The 24,975-nt window shown below is 39.8% G+C and overlaps 1 protein-coding gene across 6 annotated transcripts in view; it reads left to right on the top strand.

Annotated features, from left to right (window-relative positions):
• FBXO16 (F-box protein 16) overlaps positions 1-24,975 on the top strand; it is a 70,813-nt gene that overhangs the window by 7,133 nt on the left and 38,705 nt on the right. For all 6 annotated transcript variants that reach the window (XM_074536453.1, XM_074536457.1, XM_074536456.1 and 3 more), the window contains exons 3-4: positions 4,966-5,069; positions 14,413-14,448. In XM_074536453.1, coding sequence (XP_074392554.1) covers positions 4,966-5,069; positions 14,413-14,448 — 140 coding nt within the window. The remainder of the gene's footprint in view (positions 1-4,965; positions 5,070-14,412; positions 14,449-24,975) is intronic.

The following is a 24,975-nucleotide window of genomic DNA, read 5'->3' as shown; positions in this document are numbered from 1 at the left end:
GATGACACCCATCTTCGTCCCATTGGATCCCTCATTAAAATTCTATTTTTTTCCTTGTTAAAATTCCATTTTTCCCATAAAAATGAAAGAATGGCACAATGGTAACACCCACCTTTGTTCCACTGGATCCCTTGTTGAAATTCTATTTTCTCCTTGCTAAAATTCTATTTTTTTCCCATGTTAAAATTCCATTTTTCCCATAAAAATGAAAGAATGGCACAATGGTAACACCCACCTTTGTTCCACTGGATCCCTTGTTGAAATTCTATTTTTTTCCTTGTTAAAATTCCATTTTTCCCATAAAAACTAATGAATGGCACAGTGATGACACCCATCTTCGTTCCATTGGATCCCTCATTAAAATAATTTTTTTTTCCTTGTTAAAATTCCATTTTTCCCATAAAAACTAATGAATGGCGCAGTGATGACACCCATCTTCGTTCCATTGGATCCCTCACTAAAATATTTTTTTTCCTTGTTAAAATTCCATTTTTTCCCATAAAAACTAATGAATGACACAGTGATGACACCCATCTTCATTCCATTGGATCCCTCATTAAAATTCTATTTTTTTCCTTGTTAAAATTCCATTTTTCCCATAAAAATGAAAGAAAGGCACAATGGTAACACCCACCTTTGTTCCACTGGATCCCTTGTTGAAATTCTATTTTCTCCTTGTTAAAATTCTATTTTTTTCCCATGTTAAAATTCCATTTTTCCCATAAAAACTAATGAATGGCGCAGTGATGACACCCATCTTCGTCCCATTGGATTCCTCATTAAAATAATTTTTTTTTCCTTGTTAAAATTCCATTTTTTCCCATAAAAACTAATGAATGGCACAGTGATGACACCCATCTTCATTCCATTGGATCCCTCACTAAAATAATTTTTTTTTCCTTGTTAAAATTCCATTTTTCCCATAAAAATGAAAGAATGGCACAATGGTAACACCCACCTTTGTTCCACTGGATCCCTTGTTGAAATTCTATTTTCTCCTTGTTAAAATTCTATTTTTTTCCTTATTAAAATTCCATTTTTCCCATATAAACTAATGAATGGCGCAGTGATGACACCCATCTTCGTTCCCTTGGATCCCTCATTAAAATTTTTTTTTTTTCCTTGTTAAAATTCCATTTTTCCCATAAAATCTAATGAATGGCACAGTGATGGCACCCATCTTAGTTCCATTGGATCCCTCATTAAAATTCGATTTTTTTCCCCATGTTAAAATTCCATTTTTCCCATAAAAACTAATGAATGGCGCAGTGATGACACCCATCTTCGTTCCATTGGATCCCTCATTAAAATAATTTTTTTTTCCTTGTTAAAATTCCATTTTTCCCATAAAAATGAAAGAAAGGCACAATGGTAACACCCACCTTTGTTCCTCTGGATCCCTTGTTGAAATTCTATTTTCTCCTTGTTAAAATTCTATTTTTTTCCCATGTTAAAATTCCATTTTTCCCATAAAAACTAATGAATGGTGCAGTGATGACACCCATCTTCATTCCATTGGATCCCTCACTAAAATAATTTTTTTTTCCTTGTTAAAATTCCATTTTTCCCATAAAAATGAAAGAATGGCACAATGGTAACACCCACCTTTGTTCCACTGGATCCCTTGTTGAAATTCTATTTTCTCCTTGTTAAAATTCTATTTTTTTCCTTATTAAAATTCCATTTTTCCCATATAAACTAATGAATGGTGCAGTGATGACACCCATCTTCGTTCCATTGGATCCCTCATTAAAATTCTATTTATTTCCTTGTTAAAATTCCATTTTTCCCATAAAAACTAATGAATGGCACAGTGATGACACCCATCTTCGTCCCATTGGATCCCTCAATAAAATTATTTTTTTTTCCTTGTTAAAATTCCATTTTTTCCCATAAAAACTAATGAATGGCACAGTGATGACACCCATCTTCGTTCCATTGGATCCCTCATTAAAATTCTATTTTTTTCCTTGTTAAAATTCCATTTTTCCCCATAAAAATTAAAGAAAGGCACAATGGTAACACCCACCTTTGTTCCACTGGATTCCTTGTTAAAATTCCATTTTTTCCCATAAAAACTAATGAATGGCACAGGGATAACATCCATCTTTATTCCTTTGGATCCCTCATTAAAATTCTATTTTTTTTCCTCGTTAAAATTCTATTTTTTCTGATAAAACACTAACGAATGTCACAGTGATGTCATCCACCTTTATTCCATTGGATCCCTCATTAAAATTCCATTTTTTCCATGAAAATGAAGGAATGGCACAGGAACAATGCCCATCTCTGTTCCATTAGATTCCTCATTATAATTCTATTTTTTTCCTTGTTAAAATTCCATTTTTCCCATAAAAATGAAAGAAAGGCACAATGGTAACACCCACCTTTGTTCCACTGGATCCCTTGTTAAAATTCTATTTTCTCCTTGTTAAAATTCCATTTTTCCCATAAAAACTAATGAATGGCACAGTGATGGCACCCATCTTCGTTCTATTGGATTCCTCATTATAATTCTATTTTTTTCCTTGCTAAAATTCCATTTTTCCCATAAAAAATGAAAGAAAGGCACAATGGTAACACCCACCTTTGTTCCACTGGATCCCTTGTTGAAATTCTATTTTCTCCTTGTTAAAATTCTATTTTTTTCCCATGTTAAAATTCCATTTTTTCCCATAAAAACTAATGAATGGCACAGTGACGGCACCCATCTTCATTCCATTGGATCCCTCATTAAAATTCTATTTTTTTCCTTGTTAAAATTCCATTTTTCCCATAAAAACTAATGAATGGCGCAGTGATGACACCCATCTTCGTTCCATTGGATCCCTCATTAAAATTTTTTTTTTTCCTTGTTAAAATTCCATTTTTCCCATAAAAACTAATGAATGGCACAGTGATGACACCCATCTTCGTTCCATTGGATCCCTCATTAAATTTTTTTTTTTCCTTGTTAAAATTCCATTTTTCCCATAAAAACTAATGAATGGTGCAGTGATGACACCCATCTTCGTTCCATTGGATCCCTCATTAAAATTCTAAATTTTTCCTTGTTAAAATTCCATTTTTCCCATAAAAAATGAAAGAAAGGCACAATGGTAACACCCATCTTCGTTCCATTGGATCCCTCATTAAAATTATCTTTTTTTTCCTTGTTAAAATTCCATTTTTCCCATAAAAACTAATGAATGGCGCAGTGATGACACCCATCTTCATTCCATTGGATCCCTCTTTAAAATTATTTTTTTTCCCTGTTAAAATTCCATTTTTCCCATAAAAAAATGAAAGAAAGGCACAATGGTAACACCCACCTTTGTTCCACTGGATCCCTTGTTGAAATTCTATTTTCTCCTTGTTAAAATTCTATTTTTTTCCTTATTAAAATTCCATTTTTCCCATAAAAACTAATGAATGGCGCAGTGATGGCACCCATCTTCGTTCCATTGGATCCCTCATTTAAATTCTATTTATTTCCTTGTTAAAATTCCATTTTTCCCATAAAAACTAATGAATGGCACAGTGATAGCACCCATCTTCGTCCCATTGGATCCCTCATTAAAATTATCTTTTTTCCTTGTTAAAATTCCATTTTTCCCATAAAAACTAATGAATGGCGCAGTGATGACACCCATCTTCGTTCCATTGGATCCCTCATTAAAATTCTATTTATTTCCTTGTTAAAATTCCCTTTTTTCCCATAAAAATGAAAGAAAGGCACAATGGTAACACCCACCTTTGTTCCACTCGATCCCTTGTTGAAATTCTATTTTCTCCTTGTTAAAATTCTATTTTTTTCCCATGTTAAAATTCCATTTTTTCCCATAAAAACTAATGAATGGCGCAGTGATGGCACCCATCTTCGTTCCATTGGATCCCTCATTAAAATTCTATTTATTTCCTTGTTAAAATTCCATTTTTTCCCATAAAAACTAATGAATGGCACAGTGATGACACCCATCTTTGTTCCATTGGATCCCTCATTAAAATAATTTTTTTTTTCCTTGTTAAAATTCCATTTTTCCCATAAAAACTAATGAATGGCACAGTGATGACACCCATCTTCATTCCATTGGATCCCTCATTAAAATAATTTTTTTTTACTTGTTAAAATTCCATTTTTCCCATAAAAATGAAAGAATGGCACAATGGTAACACCCACCTTTGTTCCACTGGATCCCTTGTTGAAATTCTATTTTCTCCTTGTTAAAATTCTATTTTTTTCCCATGTTAAAATTCCATTTTTCCCATAAAAACTAATGAATGGCACAGTGATGACACCCATCTTCGTTCCATTGGATCCCTCATTAAAATAATTTTTTTCCTTGTTAAAATTCCATTTTTCCCATAAAAAATGAAAGAAAGGCACAATGGTAACACCCACATTTGTTCCACTGGATCCCTTGTTGAAATTCTATTTTTTTCCTTGTTAAAATTCCATTTTTCCCATAAAAACTAATGAATGGCACAGTGATGGCACCCATCTTCGTTCCATTGGATCCCTCATTAAAATAATTTTTTTTCCTTGTTAAAATTCCATTTTTTCCATAAAAACTAATGAATGGCACAATGGTAACACCCACCTTTTTTCCACTGGATCCCTTGTTGAAATTCTATTTTCTCCTTGTTAAAATTCTATTTTTTCCCATGTTAAAATTCCATTTTTTCCCATAAAAACTAATGAATGGCACAGTGATGACACCCATCTTCGTCCCATTGGATCCCTCATTAAAATTCTATTTATTTCCTTGTTAAAATTCCATTTTTCCCATAAAAACTAATGAATGGCGCAGTGATGACACCCATCTTCGTTCCATTGGATCCCTCATTAAAATAATTTTTTTTTCCTTGTTAAAATTCCATTTTTTCCCATAAATACTAACCAAATGGCACAGGGATAACGCCCACCTTTATCCCATTGGATCCCTCACTAAAATTCCATTTTTTCTCCATTTTTTCCGTTTGCAGCCCCCACGTTCCCGATGGCGTTTGCGGCTCCCAAACCCCGCGAGGGCTCCAGGCTCCGCCTCAGCTCCTGGACCCCCCTCAGCCATCGGCTCATCAACGACCAGGCAAGTCCCAAAATCCCCAAAATCCCCAAAATTCAGGGAATAATTCAGGGAATAATTCAGGGAATAATTCAGGGAAATTCAGAATTCCTGAACCCACCCAGGTCACCCAGCACAACACCTCAAGGAAAAGCCAATTCCAGGATTTATGTCCTTGAAGATTGGTTTGGAATAGTCTCAAAATTCTCCCCCCTGAACCATCGGCTCATGAACGACCAGGCAAGTCCCCAAAATCCTGAAATTCAGGGAAAAATTCAGGGAATAATTCAGGGAATAATTTAGGGAATAATTCAGGGAAATTCAGAATTCCTGACCCACCCAGGTCACCCAGCCCAGCTCCCAAACCCCGCGATGGCTCCGACCAGGCAAGTCCAAAAATCCCCAAAATCCCCAAAATTCAGGGAATAATTCAGGGAATAACTCAGGGAATAATTCAGGGAATAATTCAGGGAAATTCAGAATTCCTGACCCACCCAGGTCACCCAGCCCAGCTCCCAAACCCCGCGATATCTCCAGGATCCGCCTCAGCTCCTGGACCCCCCTCTGAACCATCGGCTCATGAACGACCAGGCAAGTCCCAAAATCCCCAAAATTCAGGGAATAATTCAGGGAAATTCAGAATTCCTGAACCCACCGAGGTCATCCAGCACAACACCTCAAAGAAAAGCCAATTCCAGGATTTATTTCCCTGAAGATTGGTTTGGAATAGTCTCAAAATTCTCCCCCCTGAACCATCGGCTCATGAACAACCAGGCAAGTCCCCAAAATCCTGAAATTCAGGGAAAAATTCAGGGAATAATTCAGGGAATAATTTAGGGAATAATTCAGGGAATAATTCAGGGAAAAATTCAGGGAAATTCACAACTCCTGACCCACCCAGGTCACCCAGCCCAGCTCCCAAACCCCGCGATGGCTCCAGGCTCCGTCTCAGCTCCTGGACCCCCCTCAACCATCGGCTCATGAACGACCAGGCAAGTCCCCAAAATCCCCAAAATTCAGGGAATAACTCAGGGAATAATTCAGGGAATAATTCAGGGAATCATTAAGGGAAATTCACAATGCCTGACCCACCCAGGTCACTCAGCCCAGCTCCCAAACCCCGCGAGGGCTCCAGGCTCCGCCTCAGCTCCTGGACCCCCCTGAGCCATCGGCTCATCAATGACCAGGCAAGTCCCCAAAATCCCCAAAATCTCCAAAATTCAGGGAATAATTCAGGGAATAATTCAGGGAAATTCAGAATTCCTGACCCACCCAGGTCACCCAGCCCAGCTCCCAAACCCCGCGATGGCTCCAGGCTCCGCCTCAGCTCCTGGACCCCCCTCAGCCATCGGCTCATCAACGACCAGGCAAGTTCCCAAAATCCCCAAAATTCAGGGAATAATTCAGGGAATAACTCAGGGAATAATTCAGGGAATAATTCAGGGAAATTCAGAATTCCTGAGCCCACCCACATCACCCAGCCCAGCTCCCAAACCCCGCGATGGCTCCGACCAGGCAAGTCCAAAAATCCCCAAAATCCCCAAAATTCAGGGAATCATTCAGGGCATAATTCAGGGAATAATTCATGGAATCATTCAGGGAATCATTCAGGGAATAATTCAGGGAAATTCAGAATTCCTGAGCCCACCAAGGTCATCCAGCACAACATCTCAAGGAAAAGCCAATTCCAGAATTTATTCCCCAAGGATTGGTTTGGAATAGTCTCAAAATTCTGCCCCCTGAACCATCGGCTCATCAACGACCAGGCAAGTCCCCAAAATCCTGAAATTCAGGGAATAATTCAGGGAATAATTCAGGGAATAATTCAGGGAATAATTCAGGGAAATTCAGAATTCCTGACCCACCCAGGTCACCCAGCCCAGCTCCCAAACCCCGCGAGGGCTCCAGGCTCCGCCTCAGCTCCTGGACCCCCCTCAGCCATTGGCTCATGAACGACCAGGCAAGTTCCCAAAATCCTGAAATTCAGGGAAAAATTCAGGGAATAATTCAGGGAATAACTCAGGGAATAATTCAGGGAATAATTCAGGGAAATCCAGAATTCCTGACCCACCGAGATCATCCAGCACAACACCTCAAGGAAAAGCCAATTCCAGGATTTATGTCCCTGAAGATTGGTTTGGAATAGTCTCAAAATTCTCCCCCCTGAACCATCGGCTCATCAACGACCAGGCAAGTTCCCAAAATCCTGAAATTCAGGGAAAAATTCAGGGAATAATTCAGGGAATAACTCAGGGAATAACTCAGGGAATAATTCAGGGAATAATTCAGGGAAATTCAGAATTCCTGACCCACCCAGGTCACCCAGCCCAGCTCCCAAACCCCGCGATGGCTCCAGGCTGCGCCTCAGCTCCTGGACCCCCCTGAGCCATCGGCTCATCAACGACCAGGCAAGTCCCAAAATCCCCAAAATCCCCAAAATTCAGGGAATAATTCAGGGAATAACTCAGGGAATAATTCAGGGAATAATTCAGGGAAATTCAGAATTCCTGAGCCCACCCACATCACCCAGCCCAGCTCCCAAACCCCGCGATGGCTCCGACCAGGCAAGTCCAAAAATCCCCAAAATCCCCAAAATTCAGGGAATCATTCAGGGAATAATTCAGGGAATCATTCAGGGAATAATTCAGGGAATCCCAGAGTTCCTGACCCACCGAGGTCAGGAGAGCCTCAGCTCAGATGCGTCTCCAAGAACGCCGCAAGCAAACCCGCCGTCGGTCTTTGCTCAAAAACCACAAACAGCTCCTTCCTCCTCCTCCTCCTCCTCCCCGGAATCCACCAACCCCAAACCTCACATCCCTGACTATTCACCACTTCCTTGGGGCAAATCCATTTTTTTCCAAATTCAGCTAGTTGGTTTTTTTTTTTTTTTTTGGGGTGTTTTTCCAAGGCAAATAAAGCAAATAATGACTGTCAAGGCACAAATGAAAGAAATGCCATTTTGCTGCCCTCACCAGCGACTCTCCTGCTGGGAGGGGCAGAGCTGGAGCTGTCACATCAGCGCTGAGCACGTCCCTCTCTGCAGGAGCCGGCTCAGAGCTCAGTTCTGCAGCTCACAACCACCCAGCAGCGCCTTTTCCCGTTTCATCGCCGTTTGATGGGCCCGGCTCTTTTCCCTCCTCCTCCTCCTCTTTGTTCGGTGTGCTGGTGTCCGGTTTAATCTCGGCTGTTTGAAGGGCCTGGAAAGGCCCGGGGTGGCCTTGGGGCAGCCCGCGTATCGAAGGACGAGAAGAGGCTTCAGTTCTTCTTTCTGGTTTTTATGTTTATTAATTGTTTATCTAAAAGATGTTCTTTCAGCCACCAGAGATCCGCTCAGCAGTCAGCCATGAGCACACTGTCTGCCCTCCCGGGCAGCCACGTATCTTTATACCCATTGTTACGTGTACAATATTTATCATTTTTCCCCAATACCATCTATTCTTATAACTCGGTGTACTCTCAGTAATAACCAATCCAAAGGTGCCACCGTGGCCAAAGAAGATGGAGGAGAGGAGGAAGAAGAAGGAGGGCAGGACACACCCCAATTCCTCCATCTTACTCCTCTAAACCCCCCTGTACAGAAATCCTAAACCCTGTGTCTCACTCTCTAATTAACTAATCCCTTCACCATTCACCCGGTGAAGCCCTCATCCTTGTCGTCTCCTGTGTAGGGTTAAAGTCCTGCCACCAGACACTTCTGGCAACATTCCAGGACTCCCGAGCCCCCCAAGGTGGTCTCGGAGGCTCAGCATCTCAGGACTGAAATCTTGAGATCCGACATGCTGGAAAAATCCCTTCCAGCTTCCCAGGTCACCCTCCCAAAGGCTGCAGGCGGGGCTGTGGCCGTGGGGAGCCGCGTGTTGGGGCTTTGGGGTTCGGCTCCGCACGGAGAAAGGTCAGGATGAGAAATCCTCCTCTGGATTTGGATCCCGATCGCCCTCGCTGGGAGCTGTGGCAGCAAAGCGGCCGAGGAGCAAAGGCTGCTCCTGCCAGCCCCTTCCTGAAGGGTTGGATGAGCGGGGATGGGATCCTGCGGGGTTTCAGGCGCTCAGGATTGACGGGATTTGTGAATTAACGAGGTGGGAAGTTCGGCTTTTGGGGCAGCTGCCATCCCTGCGGGGCCAGGAGAGAGGAACTGCCGTGGAGCCAGGCTGGGAGAGTTTGGAGGGATCACCCGGAGAAGGGAGGGATCGAGCTCAGAGCCCTTCCAGGGGCTGGGAATGTTCATCCAGGGAAGGGAAGGACACTCAGAGCCCTTCCAGGAGCTTTGGATTTTCACCTGGACCCTCAGAGCCCTTCCAGGATCTGGAAATGTTCACCTACAGAAGAGAAGGAACCTCAGAATCCTTCCAGGAGCTTTGGATGCTCACCTGGAGAAGAGAAGGATCAAGGCAGAGCTCAGAGCTCCTTCCAGGAGCTGGGAATGTTCACCTGGAGAAAAGGACACTCAGAGCCCTTCCAGGACCTTTCAGTGTTCACCTGGAGAAGAGAAGGATCCATGGAGAAATCAGAGCCCATTCCAGACGCTGGGAATGTTCACCTGGAGAAAAGGACACTCAGAACCCTTCCAGGAGTTTTGGATTTTCACCTGGACCCTCAGAACCCTTCCAGGAGCTGGAAATGTTCACCTGGAGAGAAGAAAGAACCTCAGAGCCCTTCCAGGAGCTTTGGGTGCTCACCTGGAGAAGAGAAGGACCCAGGCAGAGCTCAGAGCCCATTCCAGGAGATGGAAATGTTCGCCTGGAGAAAAGGAGACTCAGAGCCCATTCCAGCGGCTGGGAATGTTCACCTGGAGAGAAGAAAGAACCTCAGCCCTTCCAGGAGCTTTGGGTGCTCACCTGGAGAAGAGAAGGATCCAGGCAGAGCTCAGAGCTCCTTCCAGGAGATGGAAATGCTCACCTGGAGAAAAGGACACTCAGAGCCCTTCCAGGAGTTTTGGATTTTCACCTGGACCCTCAGAGCCCCTCTAGGAGATGGAAATGTTCACCTGGAGAAAAGGAGACTCAGAACCCTTCCAGGAGCTTTGGGTGCTCACCTGGATCAGGGAAAGATCCAGGCAGAGCTCAGAGCCCATTCCAGGGGCTGGGAATGTTCACCTGGAGAAAAGGAGACTCAGAGCCCTTTCAGGAGCTTTGGGTGCTCACCTGGAGAGGAGAAGGATCCATGGAGAGCTCAGAGCCCATTCCAGGAGATGGAAATGTTCACCTGGAGAAAAGGACACTCAGAGCCCATTCCAGGAGCTTTGGATTTTCACCTGGACCCTCAGAGCCCTTCCAGAAGCTGGAAATGTTCACCTGCAGAAGAGAAGGAACCTCAGAGCCCTTCCAGGAGCTTTGGATGCTCACCTGGATCAGGGAAGGATCCAGGCAGAGCTCAGAGCCCATTCCAGGAGCTGGGAATGTTCACCTGGAGAAGCCAAGGACCCTCAGAGCCCTTCCAGGAGCTTTCGGTGTTCACTTGGAGATGAGAAGGATCCAGGAAGACTTCAGAGCCCATTCCAGACGCTGGGAATGTTCACCTGGAGAAAAGGACCCTCAGAGCCCTTCCAGGAGATGGAAATGTTCACCTGGAGAGAAGAAAGAACCTCAGAATCCTTCCAGGAGCTTTGGGTGCTCACCTGGAGAAGAGAAGGATCCAGGCAGAGCTCAGAGCCCATTCCAGGAGCTGGGAATGTTCACCTGGAGAGGAAAAGGACCCTCAGAACCCTTCCAGGAACTTTGGGTGCTCACTTGGAGAAGAGAAGGATCCAGGGAGACTTCGGAGCCCTTCCAGGGGCTGGGAATGTTCACCTGGAGAAAAGGACACTCAGAACCCTTCCAGGAGCTTTGGATTTTCACCTGGACCCTCAGAGCCCTTCCAGGATCTGGGAATGTTCACCTGGAGAAGAGAAGGAACCTCAGAGCCCTTCCAGAAGCTTTGGGTGCTCACCTGGACCCTCAGAGCCCCTCTAGGAGATGGAAATGTTCACCGGGAGAGAAGAAAGAACCTCAGAGCCCTTCCAGGAGCTTTGGGTGCTCACCTGGATCAGGGAAGGATCCAGGGAGACTAAAGAGGCCATTCCAGGAGATGGAAATGTTCACCGGGAGAAAAGGACACTCAGAGCCCTTCCAGGAGCTTTGGATTTTCACCTGGAACCTCAGAGCCCTTCCAGGGACCCTTCCTGGAGCTTTGTGTGCTCCCCTGGAGAGGAGAAGGATCCAGGGAGGGCCCAGAGTCCATTCCAGGAGATGGGAATGTTCACCTGGAGAAAAGGACACTCAGAGCCCTTCCAGGAGCTTTGGATTTTCACCTGGACCCTCAGAACACTTCCAGGAGCTGGGAATGTTCACCTGGAGAGAAGAAAGAACCTCAGAATCCTTCCAGGAGCTTTGGGTGCTCACCTGGATCAGGGAAGGATCCAGGGAGAGCTCAGAGTCCATTCCAGGAGATGGAAATGTTCACCTGGAGAGAAGAAAGAACCTCAGAGCCCTTCCAGGATCTTTGGGTGCTCACCTGGATCAGGGAAGGCTCCAGGGAGAGCTCAGAGCCCCTTCCAGGCCCTGAAGGGGCTCCAGGAGAGCTGGAGAGGGACTGGGCATGGAGGGACAGGACCCAGGGAATGGCTCCAACTGGGAAAAGTGAGATTTCGGGGGGATCTTGGCCAGGAACTGCCCCGAGATTCCCCAGAGAGGCTGCGGCCTCCCAATCCCTGGATGTTTGATGGGAAGGGATCCCCAGAGGCTGCAGCCTCCCAGTCCCTGGATGTTTGATGGGAAGGGATCCCCAGAGGCTGCGGCCTCCCAATCCCTGGATGTTTGATGGGAAGGGATCCCCAGAGGCTGCGGCCTCCCAATCCCTGGATGTTTGATGGGAAGGGATCCCGAGAGGCTGCGGCCTCCCAATCCCTGGATGTTTGATGGGAAGGGATCCTGAGAGGCTGCGGCCTCCCAATCCCTGGATGTTTGATGGGAAGGGATCCCCAGAGGCTGCGGCCTCCCAATCCCTGGATGTGTGATGGGAAGGGATCCCCAGGGAGGCTGCGGCCTCCCAATCCCTGGATGTTTGATGGGAAGGGATCCCGAGAGGCTGCGGCCTCCCAATCCCTGGATGTTTGATGGGAAGGGATCCCCAGAGGCTGCGGCCTCCCAATCCCTGGATGTTTGATTGGAAGGATCCCAAAGCTCGTCCCATTCCAGCCCGGGACCCTCCCAGGGAGGGGACACCGGATCCAGGAGCGGGGACACCAAATACGGAAATGTGCGAAGCAATGGAAATGGATTGATGGGATAAATCCATGTAAAATATGGAAATATCCATAGAAATACATACATGGATTTATGGAAAAAATCCATAAAAAATATGGAAATATCCATAGAAATAAATACATGGATTTATGGAATAAATCAATATAAAATATGGAAACATCCAAATCAATAAATTTATAGAATAAATCAATCTAAAATATGGAAATATCCTAATCAATAGAAATGGATTTATGGGATAAATCAATGTAAAATATGGAATTATCCATAAAAATACATACATGGATTTATGGAATAAATCCATAAAAAATAGGGAAATATCTGAATCAATAGAAATGGATTTATGGGATAAATCCATGTAAAATATGGAAATATTCATAGAAAAAAATACATGGATTTATCGAATAAATACATAAAAAATACGGAAATGTCCAAATCAATAGAAATGGATTGATGGGATAAATCAATGTAAAATATGGAAATATCCATAGAAATAAATACATGGATTCATGAAAAAAAAACCATAAAAAATATGGAAATGTCCAAATCAATAAAAATGGATTTATGAGATAAATCCATAAAAAACATGGAAATATCCAAATCAATAGAAATGGATTTATGGAATAAATCAATGTAAAGTATGGAGATATCCATAGAAATACATACATGGATTTATGGAATAAATCTGTCTAAAATATGGAAATATCCATAGAAATAAAGACATGGATTTATGGAATAAATCTGTCTAAAATATGGAAATATCCAAATCAATAGAAATGGATTTATGGGATAAATCAATGCAAAATATGGAAATATCCATAGAAATAAATACATGGATTTATGGAAAAAAACCATAAAAAATACATAAATATCCAAATCAATAGAAATGGATTTATGGGATAAATAAATGTAAAGTATGGAAATATCCATAGAAATAAATGCATGGATTTATGGAATAAATCCATAAAAAATATGGAAATATCCATAGAAATAAATACATGGATTTATGGAATAAATCAATATAAAATATGGAAACATCCAAATCAATAAATTTATATAATAAATCAATCTAAAATATGGAAATATCCTAATCAATAGAAATGGATTTATGGGATAAATCAATGTAAAATATGGAAATATCCATAGAAATAAATACATGGATTTATGGAAAAAATCCATTAAAAACATGGAAATATCCAAATCAATAGAAATGGATTTATGAGACAAATCCATAAGAAACATGGAAATATCCATAAAAATACATACATGGATTTATGGAATAAATCTGTCTAAAATATGGAAATATGCAAATCAATAGAAATGGATTTATGGGAATAAATCAATGTAAAGTATGGAAATATCCATAGAAATAAATACATGGATTTATGGAAAAAATCCATAAAAAATATGGAAATATCCATAGAAATAAATACATGGATTTATGGAATAAATCAATATAAAATATGGAAACATCCAAATCAATAAATTTATAGAATAAATCAATCTAAAATATGGAAATATCCAAATCAATAAAAATGGATTTATGGGATAAATCAATGCAAAATATGGAAATATCCATAGAAATAAATACATGGATTTATGGAATAAATCCATCTAAAATACAGAAATATCAAAATCAATAAAAATGGATTTATGGAAGAAATCTATGTAAAGTATGGAAATATCCATAGAAATAAATACATGGATTTATGGAATAAATGCATAAAAAATATGGAAATATTAAAAAAAAGGAATTTATGGAATAAATCTGTCTAAAATATGGAAATAGCCAAATCAATAAAAACGGATTTATGGAATAAATCCATCCAAAAATGGAAATGTCCAAATCAATAAAAATGGATTGATGGAATAAATCCATATAAAAATGGAAATATCCAAATAGATAAAAATGGATTTATTGAATAAATAATTTTTTTCCAAAATCATCCTTTCAGCAATTCCATTGATATTTTATTTTAATTTTTTAATTTTTTATTTTTATTTTTTAATTTATTTTATTTTTTATTTTTATTTTATTTTGTTTTTCCAGCTGAATTTCTCTCAGCACGTACCGATCCCACTCTAAACACTCAATTTTCTTTGTTTTTTCTTTTTTCTGTGTTTTACAGGTATTTGAAGAAAGACGAGCCCTGCTTGGAAAATGGGTAAATTTTCTAATTTTCTCTTTAAATAAATATTTTCTACAGGCAGATTTTGGAGTGATCAGGAGTTTATTCCATGAGAAAATAAAATTCCCCCTCTTTGGAAAAAGGGATTCGCTGTCCCTGATGTGACTCCTCTGCTTTTGTCAAAAAAAATTCCCTCCTTTCCCAAATTCTGCAAGTTTTGATGTCGGAAAAATCAAATTCCATCCTTGGAATGAGATTAAAAAATGCCAGGAAATGTCTGTGAATCTTCAAAGGAGATTTTGGATGCTCAGATGCTTCCATGGAGCAAAAATCAGCAATAAATGAAATTTTATCTGCCAATCTACAGAGATTGGTTTGGGTTGGAACTGATCATTCTTTGTGCTCAATAATTCACTCATTAAATTATTTTTTGCACCTCTGATGGTCTTTACAGGCAAATATTTTGATTTTTAGGATTATTTATAGGAAATACAAATGTCCGTGTTTTTATAGGAAATAATCTGTCAATGATTTGTTGTGTTTGGATAATAAGGAATTTCAGGGAAATGAAATAATTGAGGGGTTATTGTTCAAAGGGAATTCAAAATTTCAAGTGGAGTTTGAAATTTCAACTGGAAATCAAAATTTTAAACAGAATTCAAAATTTTCAAATGGAATTTGAAATTTCAACTGGAATTCAAAATTTCAAATGGAAATCAAAATTTTAAACAGAATTCAAAATTTTCAAATGGAATTTGAAATTTCAACTGGAAATCAAAATTTCAAACAGAATTCAAAATTTCAAATGCGAATCAGAACTTCAAATGGAATTTAAAATTTCAACTGGAAATCAAAATTTCAAACGGATTTCAAAACCTCAAATGGAAATCAAAATTTCAAAAGGAATTTGAAATCTCAAATGGAATTTAAAATTTCAACTGGAATTCAAAATTTCAAATGGAAATCAAAATTTCAAAAGGAATTCAAAATTTAAAATGGAATTAAAAATTTCAAAAAGAATTCAAAATCTCAAATGGATTTTGAAATTTGAAATGGAATTCGAAACCTCAAATGGAAATCAAAATTTCAAACGGAATTCAAAATTTCAAATGGAATTTGAAATTTCAAACAGAATTCAAAATTTCAAATGGAATTTAAAATTTCAACTGGAAATCAAAATTTTAAACAGAATTCAAAATCTCAAATGGAATTTGAAATTTCAAAGGGAATTTGAAATCTCAAACTGAATTCAAAATTTCAAATTGAATTTGAAATTTCAAATGGAATTAGAAATTTCAAGTAGAGTTTGAAATTTCAAAAGGAATTTGAAATTTCAACCGGGAATCAAAACTTCAAATGGAATTCAAAACTTCAAATGGAATTTGAAATTCCAAATGGATTTTAAAACCTCAAATGGAATTTAAAATTTCAACTGGAATTTGAAATCTCAAATGGAATTCAAAATTTCAAAAGGAATTTGAAATTCCAAATGGATTTCAAAATTTCAAACGGAATTCGAAATTTCAAGTAGAGTTTGAAATTTCAAAAGGAATTTGAAATTTCAACCGGGAATCAAAACTTCAAACGGAATTCAAAATTTCAAATGGATTTTAAAACCTCAAATGAAATTTAAAATTTCAACTGGAATTCAAAACTTCAAACGGAATTTAAAATTTGAAAAGGAATTCAAAATTTAAAACGGAATTAAAAATTACAAAAAGAATTCAAAATCTCAAATGGAATTTGAAATTCCAAATGGATTTCAAAACCTCAAATGGAAATCAAAATTTCAAACGGGAATCAAAACTTCAAATGGAATTCAAAATTTTCAATGTAATTTGAAACTTCAAATGAAATTCAAAATTTCAACAGGAATTCGAAATCTGAAATGGAATTCAAAATTTTCAAATGGAATTTGAAACTTCAAATGGGAATCAAAATTTCAAACGGGAATCCGAAACCTCAAATGGAAATCAAAACTTCAAATGGAATTCAAAATTTCAAACGGAAATCAAAATTTTAAACAGAATTCAAAATTTCAAGTGGCGTTTGAAATTTCAAAAGGAATTCGAAATTCAATGGTTGGACTCAATAATCCCCGAGTTTTTCCAACCCTGATGATTCCTGGATTGGAGGGGTTTCCTGAATTATGGAATTTAAGGGTTTTCCCTGAATTTTAGAATTTTAGGGGTTTTCCCTGAATTTTAGAATTTTTTAGGGGTTTAGAAATCCCTACATTTAGGGGAATGGAACAGCGTCATTTGGTTTTCCAAATAAAGTTTGGGTTAAATTTGGGGTGTTTATTTATTTAATTGTTTATTTAACCCTTGCTGATTTTACTTGCATGCACCCAGGGGTTTACATTTTTATTTTGGTTATTTTTTGGTGCCACAGGACATCTTTGGTGTCTTTCCCAAGATTTACATTTTTATTTTGGTTTTTTTTTTTGGTGCCACAGGACATCCTTGGTGTCTCTGCCAGGATTTACAATTTTATTTTATTTTTTAGTCCCACGGGACATCTTTGGTGTCTCTGCCAGGGTTTACATTTTTATTTTGGTTATTTTTTTGGTGCCACAGGACATCTTTGGTGCCTCTGCCAGGATTTACATTTTTATTTTGTTATATTTTTGGTGCCACAGGACATCTTTAATGTCTCTCCCAGGATTTACATTTTTATTTTATTTTTTGGTGCCACGGGACATCTTTGGTGTCTCCCCCAGGATTTACATTTTTATTTTATTATATTTTTGGTGCCACAGGACATCTTTGGTGTCTCTCCCAGGATTTCCATTTTCATTTTATTTTTTCGTGCCACAGGACATCTTTGATGTCTCTGCCAGGATTTACATTTTCATTTTGGTTATTTTTTTGGTGCCACAGGACATCTTTGGTGTCTCCCCCAGGATTTACATTTTTATTTTGTTATATTTTTGGTGTCTGTCCCAGGGTGTTGTGGTCCATAAAACACAGGTGGAGGAACGAGGGGTGAGGTGACCTGAAGGGATTTGATTTCTATTCCTGCACCTGACAGGAAAATTCATTATTCATTCATTTTCCTGCAGACAGGAAAATCCATTTATTCCCTTTTTCCAGGGAATCACGGACAGCACAAGAGGGAACAGGGGAGGGTCAGGTTGGACATCAGGAGGGATTTGGACATGGAAGGGTGGGGGGGGAGCTCTGGAGTCCCCAGGGAAGGGCTGGATGTGGCTCTGGGCTGGTGACAAGCTGGGGATCGGTGCCAGGTGGGGCTTGGAGATCTTTTCCAACCCAAATAATTCTGATTTCACCTCTTGTTTTTCCTGTGTCACCTCCCTGATCAGCCCCAGCACCCTGCAGGAGTGTCCCTCACCTGGGTGGGCTCAGTTCCACACAGAGAGGTAACACAAGGAGAAACAAGAGGTGAAATCCCAGAATCCCAGAATTATTTGGGTTGGAAAATACCTCCAAGACCATCAAATGCCACCTGGGACCGATCCCCACCTTGTCACCAGCCCAGAGCCACATCCAGCCCTTCCCTGGGGACTCCAGAGCTCCCTGATCAGCCCCACCATAACTGGGGATCAGTCCCAGGTGAGGCTTGGTGGTCTTGGAGGTCTTTTCAAACGCAAATAATTCTGTGATTCTGGGATTTAACCTCTTGTTTTTCTTTGTGTCACCTCTCTGTGTGGCACTGAGCCCTCCCAGGGGAGGGACACTCCTGCAGGGTGCTGGGGCTGATCAGGGAGGTGACACAAGGAATAATCATAGGTCAAATCACAGAATTATTTGGGTTGGAAAAGATCTCCAAGTCCCACCTGGGACTGATCCCCAATTGTGGTGGGGCTGATCAGGGAGGTTTGGAGTCCCCAGGGAAGGGCTGGATGTGGCTCTGGGCTGGTGACAAGCTGGGGATCGGTCCCAGGTGGGATTTGATGATCTTGGAGGTCTTTTCCACCCAAATAATTTTGTGATTTGACCTATGATTATTCCTTGTGTCACCTCCCTGATCAGCCCCAGCACCCTGCAGGAGTGTCCCTCCCCTGGGAGGGCTCAGTGCCACAGGGAGGTGACACAGGGAGAAATAAGAGGTGAAATCCCAGAATTATTTAGGTGGGAAAAGACCTCCAAGACCATCAAATCCCACCTGTGACTGATCCCCACCTTGTGGTGGGGCTGATCTGGGAGGTTTGGAGTCCCCAGGGAAGGGCTGGATGTGGCTCTGGGCTGGTGACAAGGTGGGGATTGGTCACAGGTGGGATTTGATGGCCTTGGAGGTCTTTTCCCACCTAAATAATTCTGATTTAACCTCTTGTTTCTCCCCGTGTCACCTCTCTGTGTGGCACTGAGCCCTCCCAGGGGAGGGACACTCCTGCAGGGTGCTGGGGCTGATCAGGGAGGTGACACAGGGACAAACAAGAGGTGAAATCAGAATTATTTGGGTTGGAAAAGACCTTCAAGCCCCACCTGTGACTGATCCCCAATTGTGGTGGGGCTGATCAGGGAGGTTTGGAGTCCCCAGGAAGGGCTGGATGTGGCTCTGGGCTGGTGACAAGGTGGGGATCGGTCCCAGGTGGGATTTGATAATCTTGGAGGTCTTTTCCCACCCAAATAATTCTGGGATTCTGTGTTTTTTCCTCTTGTTTCTCCTTGTGTCTCAAAACTCTTTAAGGCTTAGCTACAAGCAGAAAGTTCCTGTCAAGAAGCAGCATCCTTAAAGCTTTAATTCAAATGCTCCTCAATCAATTTCAGACTTACAAAGTTAATTGTGAACAAAGGGTAGGCTCAAAGGCCTTCTTCCGTGCTTTATTTTTCTCAGTTATTGTTAGAATTTGTATTTACAGCTGTCCCATGGTTGGTTTCCACACATCTCACAGTCACAAATCCACACATTGCCTGTGTGTACCTGACACCAAACACAGCTTGGAATTTCACAGCAGCACAGGGGCCTCTCCTGATGCCAGCCTGGTTATTTGTGTGCACGCTCTTGGCTTAATTGCAAACCTGCTCTGAAAATTTTCAAAGTTTCATAGTAATAAAATGGTTATAAAAATAGGAATGCAATTAGAGTAATGATAATTTGGACAATTTGAATCAGGAGAATATGAGACAATAAACACAAAGAGTTATGGATGTCTGGGTACCTTTTCTGGGCAAAATAAGCCTGAAAAAGGACACACATTAACAAAGGATTAACCCTTAAAAACAACAGCCTGTTGCATATTCATACACCTCATCCATGATGCACCAATTCCATTCCAACACAGGGTTCTGTCTGCTCATCCTCAGCTTCTTCCTCTAAGTCCTGACAGCGCCTTCGAGGCGGGAAGAAGTTCATTTCTTCTGATAATGGAGCAAAAATCTTTCTAATATTGGAGCACCTAAATCTTTCCTTTTCTCTGAAAGATTCAGGCGTCCCGTGGCTGCTGTCTCACTGTGAGTCCTACATTGCACAGTTTCTATTTTAACATTTTGTTATAACCTCCACCTGTATTTACCACCCTACTTAAGAGAACGAATCCAGCATCACTTCCTAACACAACACACGTAACAATAATTTGAATATTGCCAAAAGCCATGAATAAAACACACATTTCTCACAGCAGCGACCGAGCAGGGCCGGTGTCACCCGGTGCCATTGTTCAGGGAGGGCCCCGAGAGGGGAAAGCCGCGGGCAGGGGGAGCGGAGGCGCGGGGGAATCCGGCCCGACCGGTCCGGCGGCTGAATCCCCTCCGGGGCGGGACCCGCCGGGAAGCGCCGAACGAACGCGGCAGGTTCGTGCTGGGAAAGAGACAAAACCAGGCAGAATTTAACCCTTGAGTGCTTTAACACTTGAATTTAACCCTTGGCAGCAAATCCAGCCCGGCAGAGATTTGGGCTGGGGAGGAAGCGGAGAACAAAAAATAAATCTGCATTTCCAATCTGCATTTTGAATTCTGTTCCTAATTTCATTCTGACAGGGAAAAGAAGGGACACGGGGCATTAAACTGTTTATTTACCCATAGTAATAAATATATTATATGTATTTATATATATAAAAACTATAAATTTACCTATATATATATATATATATAAAATACATGAATATATTAAAACAATATCTATTCATATATATTTTATATGTAAATAATATAAAATATATAGTATATATATATTTTTATATATACTATATATAAAAATCTATATATACAATATATATTGTGTATATATAGTGTTTATATATATAAACACATATATAGTGTTTTTATATAAATATATAAAAATATATATGTATAGTGTTTATATATATAAATATATATATGTATAGTGTTTATATATATAAATATATATATGTATAGTGTTTATATATATAGTGTTTATATATAAAAATATATATGTATAGTGTTTATAAATATATATATATGTATAGTGTTTATATATATAAATATATAATGACATGTTTATATATATAAACACTATATATATTTGTAGTGTTAATATATAACTATTATATATATTCACACTATAAAATTATAAAAATAAATAAAAAGCCCCTATATTTACCCACTATAAATTTATAAAAAAATACAAAACTTATATATTAAAATTTATACATTTTAATATATAACAATAAATAATATATATAAAATATATATATTGTGTTTATATATAAAAATACATATATTGTTTATAGATATATATAAATACATATATTTATATATATAAACACTATATATATTTATAGTGTTAATATATAAATATATAATATATATTCACACTATAAATTTATAAAAATTAATAAAAAGCCCCTACATTTACCCACTATAAATTTATAAAAAATATTAAAATTTACACATTTTACTATATAAAAATAAATAATATATATAAATAAACAATATATATTGTGTGTATATATAGTGTTTATATATAAACACATATATATAGTGTTTATATATTTATAGTGTAAATATATAAAAATATAATATATATTATATATATAAATATTATATAATGTAATATCATATAATATCATATAGACTATATTTATATATCTTTACACTATAAATTTTTAAAAAAATAATAAAAAACCCATACATTTACCCACTATAAATTTATAAAAAAATTACAATTTATGCAGTTTAATATATAAAAATAAATAATATATATAAAAAATAAACAATATATATAGTGTTTATATATAAAAATACATATATAGTGTTTATATGTATATAGTGTTTATATAGTGTTTATATTTTTATATATATAAACCGTATATAAATATAAATACTATATATATTCATAGTGTAAATATAAAACATTATAATATATTATATTATATTATATTATATTATATTATATTATATTATATTATATTATATTATATTACATTACATTGCATTACATTACATTACATTACATTACATTACATTACATTACATTATTGTTATATTAACCCAGTTATATTAATCCAGTTATATTAATCCATTTTTTATCTTATATTTATTCTCTCTTTGAGTTTAAAACCCTTCAATACTGGAACTTTGGATATTGAGAATTTTAGATTTTCTGTGCTGACAGGCACTGACCCCCAAAAGAACAACAGTGCATTTGACCTGAGGCCATGGAGAAAAATCCAAAATTAAATTATAGAACTGAGATTGTGGGTGTGGAGTTTGAATAGAAATGTGTAATATCACACAGTGGGAAACTTATAATTTAAAGTTTTAGAATATAATAATATATTTAAAGCAAAATAGAGGTTTTAGTGTGGAAATCAATCCATCTTCATGGGTTTGGGTGGTATTGTGTAATTAGACAAAAACTGCATTGCAGGCACAGGGAGTTAGCTATTAAGTTAAAAGTAAAAATAATTAAAGCACAATTTCTTAATTAAACAGTTTATCCTTAAAAAGCCTTGTAGAGAGAAACACACAACTCCATTTTTAGTTTGTTAAAGCATAGTGCTCTAGAACTCACAGTTTGAGACTTTAATAGAAATAATAAACACCTGAGTCCAAACGAGAAATATCATCTCACACATTTAATCCTATTATTTTTTTAATAACAAAAAAACAAAAAAAGAAAAAAAAGAAAAAAAAAGAAAAAAAAAAGAAAAAAAAAGAATTAAAAAAAGGAAAAAAAAGAATTTTTTAAAAAAAGAAGAAAGAATTAAAAAAAAAGAAAAAATAATAAAAAAAAAAAAAAAAGAAAAAAAAGAGTTAAAAAGACAAAATTTGACACTTCCTCTTGTCCCTCCTCCACACACTCTGGTAAGACAGGATGGAGCAAAATCCACATTTCCCCTCAGGAAAACCCTCTCCAAGCATCCCGCCCTTCCCACTGGGAATTCCTGCTGCTGCTGCCCATGGCCACCACCCATCCCAGGGCTGTTCCTCCCTGCTGCCACCTGGGCTGCAGCTTTGGAGCCAGACTGGAGCCATTGGAGGCATTTGTGGGGACAGTTTGAGTCATTTGTGGGGACGATTTGAGTCATTTGTGGGGACAGTTTGGGCAATCTGTGGGGGCTGAGGCCGTCTCCTCCCAGGAGATGGCTGCTGACAGGTCCTTGTGTCACTCCCACCCTGTTTGTCCAGCTCTGCAAAGCTTCCCTGAATTCCTCCCACACGGATTCTATCCCTGAGGAGTTAATCCTCCTCTTTAGCTACCTGCCATCAGCTGTGGAAAAAATCTTGGTGACTCTGCTGCCATTGTGGATTTTTCCTTGTTTGGTTTTTCCCTTTGCTCTGCTCCTTGTAGCCTGTGCGGGGGGATTGTGAGGGAAAAATAATTCACAAATTGTGAGGCACTCTGAGATTGCAGCAGTGGGGGCTGTGGAGGTGTCAGGGGAGAAAGAATCAGCAATGGATTCATCACTGGGGCCTGTTCAAATGAGTAAAACTCATCGGAGTCTCCTCCTTTCTGTGAGGGAAGCCAAGGCTTATTGTGAGTCCCAAGAGCCCGACTTAGTCCTGGTCTAGGCCGTCCTGGATCCTTTGAGGATTAGAAAGTGTCAGAGAATGAATCATATATGGATTCTGGGGGGCCTGCTCCTGTCTCCTCCTTTCTGTGAGGGGAGCTGGTCCCCGGAGCGTGAGTTAGTCCTGTCCTAGGCCATCCTGGATCCTTTGAGGATTAGAAAGTGTCAGAGAAGGAATCAGAGATTAATTCACCATTGTGGCCTGCTCAGATTTGTAAAAACCCATTTGAGTCTCCTCTTTTTCGGGAGGGAAGCCAAGTCTCAGAGCTGGTCCCAGGAGCGTGAGTTAATCCTGGCCTAGGCCGTCATGGATCCTTTGAGGAGGTGTCAGGGGAGAAGGAATCAGCAATGGATTCATTGGTGGGGCCTGCTCCTGTAAAAACAAATCTGAGAGTTTCCCCTCTCATCTCCCTCCATTCCATGAGGGAAACCAAGGCTCAGAGGGGGTCCCAGGAGCATGAGTTAATCCTGGCCTAGGCCATCCTGGATCCTTTCAGGATTAGAAAATGTCAAGAGAGAAGGAATCAGAGAATTTATTATAGAGGCCTGCTCAGATGGGTAAAAACCCATCTGAGTCCCCTCCTTTTCGTGAGGGAAGCCGGTCCCAGGAGCATGAGTGAGTCCTGGCCAGGCTGTCCTGGATCCTTTGAGGATTAGAAAGTGTCAGGGGAGAAGGAATCAGCAATGGATTCATCACTGGGGCCTGTTCAAATGGATAAAAACCCATCTGAGTCTCCCTCTTTCCATGAGGGAAGCTGAGTCTCTGAGAAACACAAATGTTCTCCCAGGAACAAAAGTGAGTCCTGGCTTAGGCTATCCTGGATCCTTTGGGGATTAGAAAAGTGTCAGGGGAGAAGGAATCAGCAATGAATTAATCATTGGGACTGGCTCCTATAAAAACCCATCTGAGTCACCTCCTTTCCATGAGGGAAACCAAGGCTTGGAGTGGGTCCCAGGAGCATGAGTGAGTCCTGGTCTAGGCCATCCTGGATCCTTTCATGATTAGGAAGAGGAGAAGGAATCAGCAATAAATTCATTACTGGGGCCTGCTCCTGTAAAAACTCATCTGAGTCTCCTGTTTTCTGTGAGGGAAGCAAAGTCTCAGAGCTGGTTCCAGGAGCATGAGTGAGTCCTAGCCTAGGCCATCATGGATACTTTGAGGATTAGAAAGTGTCAAGAGAGAAGGAATCAGAGAATTTATTATAGAGGCCTGCTCAGATGGGTAAAAACCCATCTGAGTCCCCTCCTTTCTGTGAGGGAAGCCGATCCCAGGAGTGTGAGTGAGTCCTGGCCAGGCCATCCTGGATCCTTTGAGGATTAGAAAGTGTCAGAGAAGGAATCAGCAATGGATTCATCACTGGGGCCTGTTCAAATGGATAAAAACCCATCTGAGTCTCCCTCTTTCCATGAGGGAAGCTGAGTCTCTGAGAAACACAAATGTTCTCCCAGGAACACAAGTGAGTCCTGGCTTAGGCTATCCTGGATCCTTTGGGGATTAGAAAAGTGTCAGGGGAGAAGGAATCAGCAATGAATTAATCATTGGGACTGGCTCCTATAAAAACCCATCTGAGTCACCTCCTTTCCATGAGGGAAACCAAGGCTTGGAGTGGGTCCCAGGAGCATGA

Source organism: Zonotrichia albicollis, chromosome 3 (genome assembly GCF_047830755.1).
Source record: "Zonotrichia albicollis isolate bZonAlb1 chromosome 3, bZonAlb1.hap1, whole genome shotgun sequence".
Taxonomy (NCBI): Eukaryota; Metazoa; Chordata; class Aves; order Passeriformes; family Passerellidae; genus Zonotrichia; species Zonotrichia albicollis.
Note: the sequence above shows the minus strand (reverse complement) of the source record. Positions and strands in the feature narration are given on the sequence as shown.